The sequence below is a fragment of the Cyprinodon variegatus genome, unplaced genomic scaffold, assembly GCF_000732505.1.
Source record: "Cyprinodon variegatus isolate N-32 unplaced genomic scaffold, C_variegatus-1.0 Scaffold2323, whole genome shotgun sequence".
NCBI classification, from domain to species: Eukaryota; Metazoa; Chordata; class Actinopteri; order Cyprinodontiformes; family Cyprinodontidae; genus Cyprinodon; species Cyprinodon variegatus.
In genome coordinates this window covers 20574-33715 of record NW_015152776.1, presented here as the reverse complement: position 1 = coordinate 33715, position 13142 = coordinate 20574, and the positions used below count along the sequence as shown (strand labels likewise).

General features: G+C 39.8%; 1 protein-coding gene across 1 annotated transcript in view; it reads right to left on the bottom strand.

Annotated features, from left to right (window-relative positions):
- Positions 1–907: 907 nt before the first annotated feature.
- LOC107080785 (stereocilin-like) overlaps positions 908–13142 on the bottom strand; it is a gene marked incomplete at its 3' end in the record, with an annotated part of 31720 nt that continues 19485 nt past the window's right edge. The window contains 3 exon segments of the mRNA XM_015368989.1: positions 908–990; positions 1052–1151; positions 12073–12220. Coding sequence (XP_015224475.1) covers positions 908–990; positions 1052–1151; positions 12073–12220 — 331 coding nt within the window.

The window sequence follows — 13142 nt, the reverse complement described above, 5'->3', positions numbered from 1 at the left end:
TCAAGCTTTCTGTGATGTGTTAATATGTGCGTCTTTGTCGCAGCCTGTAGTGAGTTTCACAGCTTTGCTTCAGTGTTTCTCCAAAAATGATCCCCAGCCTAATAATAATGCTGAACCACAGCTGCAGATACACAGAGGTAAACAACCCAACAACAACGATGATGATGATGATGATGATGATGATGATGATGAACCAATGCAGCCACAACACACAAACATCCCCAGGAACTAATGACCTACAATTCCCACTCTCTTAGACCAGGGTAGACTTTATTTAACTAAAGTTGCCTCATAATTAAACAATCGTGGACCGAAACGAGCAGAAAAAGACTCTCCTAAGAGCTTCAGCCAAACTTCAAATATCAATGTTTATCAAGTTGTAAGTCCTCCGTGGGTTCGACTCACCGAGTTCAGTCCACGATGAAAACACGCAGTAAGTGTGGGATCTTTGGCTGGAGCTGATCCGATGATGATGATGATGACAAATATGTCTGAGAATCCAGCGCTGTGTGATTAACGCAAACTTGACGCCACACTGCTTCTCTCACAGGTGCCTCCCCCTTTTTTTCTTATCAACTTCTAACGATCGTTTCGCGTTTTTTATGGGGGGGGAGGAGAGAAGCCGATATAAGAGCCGATATGGAGTTTATTTTCGATCTCCGCAGGAAAGAACCACAGAAACCGGGACACGGCGCTGTCGACGCAGACTCGGGTTTTCTGTGTGTTTTCTCCGCTTTGGGAGAGGAAAACCAGCTGACAGCGCAGTCGATAATCCTTCCCTGGTCCAACGTGTCAAGCTTTCGGTGGTACGGGAGCGGCTGGTTCGGTTAAAGTCGGCAGCCCGACCAGAACAAGTCAGATACAACAAGCTAAAGCAGACGGTAAACTTACCGAGGGCTAAACTTACCAGCTTCCTTTACATCCTGCTCGATCCTGTGGCTTATTGTCTCACGTGGCGGTGTTAAATCCGACGACGACACGGCGAAACGACTGAAGAACGCGTAAAAGACAACTGCTGATTATAAACAGTCATGATACCCCTCCGGTGTACCGCTGAGTGGTCGGCACAAGCCCCAGGAAATACGTCAGGATCATGGACGAAGCGGAGAACAGCGGCTCCTCACGGAACAGCAGCGCTGCTGCAGCTCCACCTGCTGGTCATGAGGGGAGCTGCGGCATGGATGTGTCGCTCGAAAACGAGCAGGCCCTCTCTGCCGGTTCAAATGAGATGGGATCTGACTCCCACGCCTAACTTTTTCTTCTTCTTTTTATCTAGTTGGTGATATTTTATCCAGGCCTACCTACAATTAAACGAAAGCAAAAGAATTACACATTTTTGGATCATTTTTATAAATCAATCAGGCAGCCACCACAGCATCGCTACATCTGATGTATTTTGTGAATGAACTAAAAAATTACACTATGCACAATATTACAAACAAATATTCAATTTAGTTTAGCTTTTCAGAAATTATGAGGATGAATCTATCTATCCATCATCCTATATTTATCAGATTTCAGCATGTCCTAATTGCATGCACTTAGTGCATTTAAAACAATGTCGTTCACGAACCATGATGACAATGTATAGTTTAAAATAGACACCAAATCTTGAAATTTCCCTCTCCCTTTCACCATTTTGTATCTACTTGTTACCTTTTTGACCCTTGCCATGTTGTACCCATGTCGTTTTAATTGCTGAGTAGATGCAGTTGCTTTGTCTAATGCTATGTTCAGACTGCACGCAGCAGAAGCAGCAAAAATGCGCCTGCTGCTTCATTTTTGGTGCTTGTACTAGTTTAGTTCTGATGCATCTTAGTTGAAGCATCAGTTAGCGGCAGAGCTACCCTATCCTTTCTTTACCTGAAACAATGGCAGCTATATTTGCCCTTATAAGTGGGTAAAAAGTAGTTTTAATATATTTTTAAGTGAGAAAGTCCACCTGAAATCTTCATCTGTGCAGTCAGTTCATAAAGATTAGGATCCTGCCTTCATATATTATTTCACTGTCAGAGCCACTCAGACCTCCGTACACTTAACGAGCTCTGTCCCTGGAAATCCCGTTCAACAGCAGCCTCTGGCCCGGTCGCCTCTTCACGGTTTTCCGCTACTTTGCATGGTGGCTGGAAGGCCTTTTTCAAGTACCTAATCAAATCTGCAGGCACCAGAATAATAAAAGCAAACATATTTGTTATGGTCCTCCCCTTTTGGGACTCTGAGTTTTTAGTTTTTCTGTTTTGTGATTTTGGTTTAATCTCAATTATATTCAAGCAGTCTTTAGTTTCTCTCTGTTGCTCCCTTGTGCGTTTTTCCTTTCCCCTTGGCTTTCTTCTAGTTAGCTCCACTCACACCTGCTCCATATTCAGCTCATTCTTTGTTCCATTCCTCTTATGTACAACACCTCTGCAGTCATAGTGCTGGTTCCTTGCTTCCTCGCCTGGCTCCCCACAAAAGTTTTCCCTGAGGTTTTCTGGTTTTTTGGTTCTTTGTATTTTGCATTTTTGGATGTGGGCATCAGTTTTCTATTTAATCAACAAGAACTCATCTCTGCTTCACTCATCTCTGCATTTGGGTCCTCAAGCAGCCTCACCCTGTTCTTGACAATATTTTGTGGGAAGGTTTTGACATTTTAAGTTAATTTAGGCTTTAATAAAAAGGAGTGATCATAGCAATGCGCATCAGCAGCGCTGTGTCTGTCTCCATGCCAGCTCCCAGATCAGCTTCTCGGATTGGTTGGTTGGCGTGTCGCGCAGCAAAAGTAAAATTTTTCCAACTCTAGCAGCTGTTGCTTCTGAAGCGTGTAATGCATGTCAGATGCTCAAAAGCCTGTGAGGCTCCTGCATGTAAACTAGCTGCTGCCTCTGCTGCTTGCAGTCTGAACGTAGCATAAATGTGAATCAAGGAAAAATCCAACTTCAGAGAGAAAAGACAGAACAACTTATTAGCCACTTTATGTTTGTGCAAAAAGTATAAGTTCTGCTATTATAGGACATTTCATGTTAAATAGGCAAACTACAATTTGCAATTCCAGGTAATAGTATTGATTTTTAATACTTTCAAATTCTACAGAAATACTTAAGTTACCCAGTCCTAAAAAATGGGAGAAAAAAAAATAAATAATCCACTGGACTTTGTTTTCCAAGTTTGAAGACATTTTGCTTCCCATCCAGGAAACTTTTTCAATTCAATTGAAATGTCAGAATTAGCGTTCAGTCCCAAGCTTTAAAAAGTAGCCCAACAAAGCCTTGTTTGGGTTTAGAAAACATGCTACATGAACCCGGATCAAGAGGTCCGTCCCTTAGGAATGGGAAGTCGTTGAGGTCTTTGTTAGCCTGCAATACTCGATACTGGTCTATGCCTCGGAAAGATATTAGTCATTAGGGTCAATTTCAGCCTGGCTGACCAGGCGAGTTGTCCTTTTCCCCTGCATGGCCATCAGAGTTATGATAGTAAGAAGGAATCAACTTTATCGCAGCATTGTAGATTTTTAAGAGCTGAAAACACTCCCTCTGTTTAAGGTTGTTTTTTCCCCTCTTAACACAAATGGCTTCCTTCACACCCCTTTCAAACCACCTGTCTTCTTTGTACAAAATGTGAACTTTCTGGTCCTCAAAATAATGTCCTTTGTCCAGGGGTTGAGAATGAGAATTACACAAAGAGATCTGTAGACAATCAAAAAAATTATAATTTTCTCACAAAACATAAAAACTGCAGATAACCACACCGTCCCCTTATTACTTGTGGCAGCCTTATTGGATTTTGAGGTAAAGGTTGGCAAGATACAAGGAACTCCAAAGTTAAAATATGAAATCTAACCAGCCATTCCAGATTTTTTTTCTGACTTTTAACCAGTGGCAGTTCTTACATAAACAGGGCCACTAAGTAACCCCCTCCAAAAACTAAATTATTATTTTTTTTTCTCCAAGCAATAATAAATAATAAAAAAAAATCTGCTTTAGCACTCATGATTTAAATCAGTGGATCAATTACAGATATCCATTTTAAAAGATAATTCCAACATTTAGATATTTAAGCAGGTACACATCTTAAATACACAGGAAACTTGTCCTCAAATTTGGAGATTAAAGGGATCTCTTATATTTTACTGAAACAGCTCTGTCCACATTGACTATAGATGTAAAATACGTATTTAGTGTAAATAACAACTTTCTTTTGCCATTGGTGGAGTGACGCCCTGGGCAGTGAGGCATATGACAGACATTCATATCCACCACTGACTAAAACTTGGAAACACTGGCTTCATGGCACTAATGGAACACAGTAAAGGCCTTTGCAGGCTCAGTTAGTGAAATGAGCAAAATTATCCGGATCCAGGAGAGGAGATGAAATTCTCTTCACTACGGAGAAGGGTTCATCTGACATGCAGGCTGTGTGAGTTGGGCTAATGCCAGCCAGGCAGACGGGCAATTTATTGTGGGGAAAAACATGCACTAAATAACCAGTAAGCAGACTGAATGCCAACAAGCATCATCCTGACTGAGAAAATTGTTGCCAGCATGAAAGGATTATGAACAGGCTTATCAGGCAAAGGACCAGGTCAGGAGATCCTCGTAGCTTTGAGCCTCTCCTTTAGGTGTTTAACATTTCTTGTTTAAAAAGCCAATGGAACTCCTGCAAACATACATCATCTGCATAAAAATCTAAAAAAATAAGAACATTTAATTAAAAACAGATCAAACTCAGCATCAGTAAATGGAAAACATTCACAAATCTGAACTGCCTTCGCACACCAGAATGAGCAATCTGTTTGCAGTCACCTGCCTATTCTATTGTGTAGAAATGCTGGAATAAAGCCATCTTTCTTATGAATGACAATTTTTGATAGTACGGTTCAACTTTAATTTGAAATATGCGCCATCTGGATGGTCCCTGCAGCCATCCATGAACTGGTTCTGCTCCATGAGGGCACCTGTGTGGCATCATTTTGATTCATCTCATCCATCTCATTCCCCAACATCGCTCTCTTTGTCTCTCCTGGATCTGTTAAATAAAGATACATGATGCTAGGATATGAAAGAGGATGAATGAAGTGAATACAGATTATAAGTGGATTTATTTCAGTTTAAGATATGCTTAAACTAATTTGGAACAGATCCTCATTTATATGACCCTAAATTTAATTTAGATAGAAGAATAGATCAAATTTCCTCACACAAAAACCAAAAGCAATATTTTTATTTTTGCTTAAAATTGTGATTTGTCTTCTTTACCTCTCCTTTGTTTTGTAATTTATTTCATGGTAGTAAACTGAGTTCTCCATGGTCCTTGTGAAGACCATGAAATGAAATGGTAATGAAAAGAAATGGGTTCATTCTTCATAAAAATTATAGATTTATTTTTTTTTCCCACAGGAAAAACGGGTGAGTTGCCTTGAATTCTTAATTATTTTATTATTTTTTTTCTAAAACAATGTTACTCTGTTGAATCAAATGTTATCTAAAAAAAAAAAAGTACATTCAAGAAATTTTAACTGAGACCAAGTTATTGTGTAAAGTTGGATCTTGTGCAGATGGATGGATTTTACCTGATATCATGTATTTTGGGACATTTTTATGATGCATAACCATAGCAACCTGTTTATTTTTTACAATGTGGAGCAGCTGATCAAGATTTAAAAAGCTACAATAAAACAATAATTTAACTACATCCCTAAATTTGTTGAAAAGAGGGTGCTGAGGCTGCAGAGCACTGGTAAGAAGAAACTGAGGAAGGAGGAATTAGTTTAAATGTGTGACATGACATTATTGGGGAAAAAGTTGGATGGACTCTGAGCCAAGACCTAGACATAATTTTGGGGAATGCAGTTTAATGTGTTTCCATGACAAATGGCAGAAGAATTATCGCTCCAACTCTCTCTGCCGGGGTTTCTGACTATGCTAACTGACAGAGATTTAGAGAAGAGTGGCAAAAGCAAAGGAGGTTGATTAGCACTGCCTGTCATGTCGTGTAGTTTCATCCCTGCAGTCTATATATTGAACTGTTAGTGATTATTTACCCAGCATTATTTATTAGGAGTTCACTAGTGTTATTTTAGCACACTTTACTCTTAGCTGCTATCAACACTGCTTTGAATGTAACCAGCTCAGTTGTTACCAAGCTACAGATGCAACAGCCTCATGGATTTGTGGAAAAAACTCATATTTTTAATCATGTCTTACTCTATGCTGTACTTCCTACATTTCAATGGTTTATAAGCTACTCTACGAGAAAAAAAATAACTTTGGACTTGCTTTATGTGACTCCTACATTTCAAAAACAAGAGCTCCTCTTGGCAACTCAGAAAACAATTTTGTGTTTTCTTACAATCTGGTCTTTATTCAAGGTTGTCTGCAAAGAGAAACCACGAGTAAATGGTCACATAGAGATATAGCCTTTTTTTAGGGTATATAGTGGAATGAAGTATACAGCCACACAGAGAGCATGCCAATGTCATGACAGTGTGTGTTTGACAAAATTACGCTCGACGCTCCTCATCAGCCAATCCGAGAAGCTGATCTGGGAGCTGGCAGGGAAACAGACACAGCGCTGCCGCTGCAGATTGCTATGATCACGCCTCTGAAACAGTTTATTGAGAAAAACTTTTGTTTAAATAACACCATCCCCACTAGAACACTGAGATGCTTCCCCAGTAACAAATCCTGTATCACCATTAGGAGCCTTCAGTGGCAGACAAGGAATTATAAAGTATACAGAAGCAACTTAAAGATGAGACAGAAAGGGGACATACAAGAGGAAGCTGGGGAGAGCAAGCAGACATGTGCGGTCACAGATGAACAAGACCACAAGCTGTAAGTAAAAGGAGGGTTAGTTAAATGGTTTTATGGTCAGAGCTGGGTAACAAAACACATTCCTCAATAGATCCCATGCAGGAACAACCTCTGCATCCTTTTCTCATACCCACTGCCAAACAGACACCTCACCCACCTGTCATGCATCAAATGCCAACAAATCCTCCAGGGACCCTTAATCGTCTATGTGTTCATTATCAGCCAAATCAGAAGACGCTGCTGCTTCCTTTGCCTCCCTCTTCTACCTGTCTGTCTCCAGAAGTCAGGTAGAGACACAGCTGCAGAGACTGAACCAGTCCAGATGGTATCAGCCCCAGAGTCCTAAAAGCTTGTGCAGAGCGGCTCTGTGGGATTCTACAGTAAGTCTTTAACCTAAGGGTGACCTAGATGATAGTTGTCAGTGATATGTAAGACCTACTGCCTTGTTCCGGTACCAAAGAAAGCTGAGCTTCAATGACTAGAGACCTGTTGACCTGACATCCCACAACATAAAGGTCCTGTTGGCTCACCTGTGCAAGCAAACAAGCAACTGTCAAAAACGACTGCAGTTTTATGGCGTTTGCTTTTTAGTGTGGCCTTCAGAATTGTTGTTTGAGTGCCAAGTAGAGCCCCAACATATTTACTTTCACAAGCTGAGCATTGCAGCTTGTATGGCAACAAAAAAGTATAATAATGATATATAATACATTTAATTTCTAATGCATTTTTCATAAGTAAGATCTCAAAGCTAAAATAAGTGACAGCTAGAGCATATTCTCGGACAGATGGACAGACAGAAAGATAAACAATAATATATTAACATTTATAAGCCTTAGTGAATAAGAAATTTCCAGCCCTGTTTTTAAAGAGTCAAGGCTCTGAGTGGCCCTCAGCTTGATAGGGAGGCTGTTCCAGATAGTGTTGTCTAGTAAAAGGCTCTCCTGATGGAGAGCCTGGTGATGGACTCTTGGATGAGCAGGGTATTTGTTGATATGAGGGTGTGGTTGGTGACCTGTAGGGTAATGAGTTATTGAAAGTGTTCAGGTGCATGTCATTTGGTGCATTTATGGGTGAGTAGTAGAATTGTTTTTGTTGACCTGGGATGAGATGGTAAGCCAGTGCAGTGATTGAAAGATTAGGGTGATGTGACCTGGCAGCGATGTTTTTGATATATATTGCAGCATCTGGATAGTTTTGTCAGGTATCATTAGCATAACAGTCTAGAGAGAGTCAATGTTTTCTGATGACTTCAGCAAGGGGACGCATGCAGCTGTTGAAAAGAATTGGGCAAGGAATGACCCCTAACTGGAGGAAGGTGAAACAGAGCGGCCTTGACTGACATCCACCATGCAAGACGCATCTGAAAGATAGGAACACAAACCACTGCAGTGTGTGGTCTATAAGTTGAATGATGCCATAGAGATGCTGAAGGAGAGCGGTGTGGTCTACCTTGTCGAAAGATGTGTCGTCAGATTCAGGAGGATGAGGATTGATGGAGCAAATACAAATACATAGAAGATTAAGAATATCTGGCAGATTTGTTGGCATTTGATGCATTAAAGGGGAAACTCAGGTCAAAGGAAGCTGAGGTTTCTTAGGCAGCTGTCATCAGAAGGCCATTTGTCACTGTTAGTACAGGCATCTCCGTGCTGTAGACTGAACAAAAACCTGACTGATATTTTTCAGATTGTTAAGTGTGAAGGCTTCTTAGTGGCACAGTGGGTAGCACTGCTGCCTTGCATCAAGAAGATTCTGGATCCGATTCCCAGTCCAGGGTGTTTTTACATGGGGTTTTCATGTTCTCCCAGAGCATGCGTGGGTTCACTCCGGGTACTCCAACTTCCTCCCACAGACCAAACACATAACTGTTAGGTTAACCAGCTTCTCTAAATTCTCCTTAGGTGTAAGTGTTTGCATTAATAGTTGTTTGTCTCTGTGTTGTCCAGCAATGCACTGGCGAGCTGTCCAGGGTGTACTCCGCCTCTCGCCCATTGACAGCAGGAGATAGGCACCAGCACCCCTGGTGACACTGTTAGGTGTGACAGAAAAAATGAAATGGATGCATGTTATGTGTGAGGTAGTCCTGAAGCTGCATGGGAAATGTTTATTAGAGTACCTTTGAGAGAAAGGGGAGGTTTGAAATGGGTCTGTTGTTTGCAAAGTTGTCTGGGTCCAGGGAGAGTTACTTCAAGCAGGGACGAATGACAGCAGATTTGAGGGAAGGAGGAACTTGAGAGGTTTGAAGTGAGAGGTCTAAGCAGCAGGTGGTCTGCTTCATTCCTCTGATGATTTTTTTAATGTAACTCTGCTGAGCCTGAGAGGAGCAGGGCTGGATGGTATTCTCCACATACATTTGGTCGAGCAGAGGGAGAGCAGGAGCCAGGAAACATAGAGTAGTTGACATTAGATCTAAAAAAGTTTATGAATCTATTGTGTTGCTAAACTGTAGCTTCAGTTTAGTGTTTATCAATGTCAAAGAAATGTATAGGGTGCAAGTTAACATTAGGTGCAACCCCAGCTCTATGTAGAAAATAACTTTATATTTGTAAGCACCTGTATCCAAACAACTATTGTATATGTGTGAGTGTATATGTTTGTATAAGGTTTCACCATATGAGTATTCATGAGCTGACACAATGAGTCACAGACCAGCCACCCAGGCTGTGAGGCACACAATGAGGTCATCACTGCCAAAGACAAACAAAGGACCCCCAGAGCAGGGTAGTACGACTGGAACCACTACAAGAAATCTCACCATTTGTTTTTACTTTGTACACAGCTGACTTTCAGATGCTGCATATCGTCACCCTATTGAATGGCCATAGGAAGTGGGCGTGCTGGGGTGCTGAAGCATCCCCTAGTAGCAAGAGGGAGATAAAAAAAAAAAAAGTTGGTTGTGTGAACTGAAGTGTGTATGAATCTCCATCTATGTAGTTATTTATTTTTATTGTTTATTGTTTTATTTTATTTTTATAAATAGGCCTATAGGCTCAAAGTTATTTTGTCCAAAAGCAAAAAAAATTTCACGGCCCTGCTCGGTTGAGAGTGTGATATCTTCTGCAATCATCTGTTAGAGTAGTAGCAACAAAGCAATTTACTTAAAAGCGTTCAACAAGCTTATGAAGAAGGTTCGGGATGTAATCTAAAACCTCTTGAGTTGCAACATTAAAGGTCCCATATTATGCAAAATTCTCTTTATAAACATTTTGAAAGTCACGTGTGTCCTGAAGCCTGTGTATGAGGTTCACAAATGGAAGAAAAAAAAAACATTTACCTCTCTCTACCTAACTCCGCCTCTTAGCTAATGTGTGCTGAAAATGCTGTTTCGAAAGTCCTGCCCTTAATGAAGTCACTCCTCCCCTAACTAAGCGCGCCCTCTAGCAGGCACTATCTCTCTGCTCACCAACACAGAGAGAGCGTCCAAAAAGACATGGCTATGCTAAGAGCTAAACAAAGCAGCTCCTCTGTTATTGGCTGCATCAACAAGGCAAAAGTCTTTTTTACTGCCTTCATCTGAGCCTATGAAGACTCAGAGGATGGATTTCACATCTGTGTACTGAGCATTTTAAAGAAGATTACTTTCACAACATTGGCTCTAATAAAGCTGGCTTCTCCACAAACCTTAAATTGAATAGTACATTGATACCAGCTGTCCATTACAGACCTTTAAAACCTGGGAATAACTTTATTGTGTCGGATTGCTTAGCCTGGTCACCTGCAAACACGTCAGCATATAAGCATATTAGATGGATCATCTTCTCTGTGCTTAAAAAAACTGTCTTTTCATAACAGGATATCTGCAGTAATTCTGATTGTGTGCTTGTGTTAAATTAAATTAGTTTTGTAAGTAGCAGATAGATGAGGTATCTGCTCAGGCTAATTGGCTACTAGGCTACTGGGTGTTCTTGTTTGTTTATAATTAAGGTTGTTTCATCATTACGAACTCCAACTTTTCATGGTTGTGGGTTTTTGAGGTCCAGCCTTTGAGAAGGTGAGGGTATGGAAAGCCGAAAGCCTCGTTTAGAAGAGGGCTGAATGAGGAGGTTATTGGTGGATGTTGTGAGTCTAATCTGAGAGGAATTTTCCTTCACAAACAGCAAAAGCATGCTCATTAATAATTTCTATTTTCAAATGCAGCAGAATTTGGAACCTTTAAATTTACCTTTACCTATAAGTATTTTTGCATTGAACATATGTTAATTTTTTCTGCATTTGAAGCAGTTGGTCCATTAGTGGTGCTGTGTGAAGTGGAAGCCCAAACTTTAGTGAGGTGGTTAGTGGTAAGTTCATCATTTGCTTATAGACCGTTAGAGAAGATTGGCTTTTGTATTGCTGTCCGCTAAAAATACCACAACTTGTGTTTTTTTTGTGTTGGGAGCACACAAAAAAAAGATCATTAAATGGAATTACAACACATCACTTTTCGTCAAAACCCACCTAATAAATACTTTCAACCTGCCATGGTTTCTTTACCAAAGCCATATTTTAGTTTCATCTTGAATCCAATCTTTAATCTGAAGAGAGATGATGAGTCCTTTGGTTAATTGATGTATAGATAGTAAGTTTAAATAGAGCAAAACATTACTTTTTCAGAATTGTTTGAGATCAAGAGCAGTTACATTTCGTGTGAAGTCCCTACAGGAGTCTACAAACATTATCAATAACTGGTGCAAGATATTAAAGGTCTTTTACAGATTGCTGATTCCATTTCTGTTCTCATTTTTCCATAGTTTGGTTCCCTGCATGCAATAAAATCTCCTCAGGTTTATAACCCTGATTATGTTGCATAAATGTTAGAAAGCCTGTTTCTCGGTCAAATAAACATTATTCATTGACACCCCCCTTTTTTATTGTTCAATAAACATTGCACAGGGACACACACTGTTATTTAGAGCCTACTAAGCTAATAACGCTTATAAAAGTGATTAATATGAAGCTGCAAAGCACATTAAAGATCTCTGTAAATTCAGATTCCAATACAATGAACAGGGGAGAATTTAAAGATATTTATTTGCAGTACAAATACAATACCAGCAGAAGTCATTTTTAGGATCAAATTTTGTTCCATTGTTTAAATTAGCTGTGGTAACAAAAAGCCCACAGCCAGTGAGCATAAAGTGAAGCTCTTTGTGTTCAGAGCTGATGAAGCAGAGTTTCGTCCTGCAGGAAAGAAGTAGTAGAATTCATCACAACTGAGCTCATGCTGATTTGACACAAACAAAATAATTACCAGAAGAATGCTCACCACACTTTTCTAAAAAAAAAAAAAAAAACACACACACACCTCTGAGCTCCATCAGGACGTCTCCTTCATACCGTGCCAGGTCAACAGCATGCCTCTGCTCCGCGTTCAGCTCTGCCCACTGCTCCTCTGTCACGGCCCACGCCTGCTCCACACTCAGCCATGATAACTGTTCTGCACTGAACACCACCTGTGACACAAAACAAAGAACGTTGTGAAATTGTGGGCGAGATATATCATCCTGAAAGGCTAAATTTCAACTAGCCTTATTTCACCCTTTTCAAAGGAGCCTTTGGGGGGGTTAAATAAAAAATGATATAAAAAAATAAACCATTTTGATTGTTGGAAAACAGAACTTATGAAAATTAAATCTGAAACAAGATCTAAATATTCATTACATAAAGGCACAAAGACTTTTCCACTCAGCTGTAGGACTGAGGATGAGAAGGGACAGAGCTGCTGGGAGGGTTAAAGGTTGTCATATCAATCCATGCGTTTTAGTTTCATTTTAATTAGTTTAAATGATTTTTTTACCTATCTTTTAAAATCCTGTAGTGTCCTGTAGTGTATATGTGTGAAGAGATGGGAACTGTAGCTAAATGCAAGTCATTGGTCCGGTCTGCTTCTCCCTGCTGGACTGATCACAATATTTGTATCTGAACATATGTTGTACAATTTAAGTCATGAATCCAGAGGAGAGAACAGAGCAGATGGTCCATCAATAAATTGATTCATCACTATAAATTAGAACATTAAAGAAAATTTATCAATTTAAGCGTCTTGATTCCCTTAGTAAAACACATTATATAAAGTAAACAAAGAGAAATGAATGCTTTCAGACCTTAATTCTTATTGATAATAAAGATTCTCTGTTTACAACCTCTAAAAATATGACCTTGAGGATCAGAATATTACATCAGACCATTACAAAAATAAATTCTGAAATGCAGGCCTTAATGATAAGTATATTTGATACTTAAGTATATTTGACTTTTTTCAAATAATCCCTTTTTTCAAGTACCGGTATATCATAAATTATTTTATCCCCTTATGGTTGCCCATTAAATAGACCCCGTCATCAATGAAGGTCTGTAAAATCATTAGATAAATTG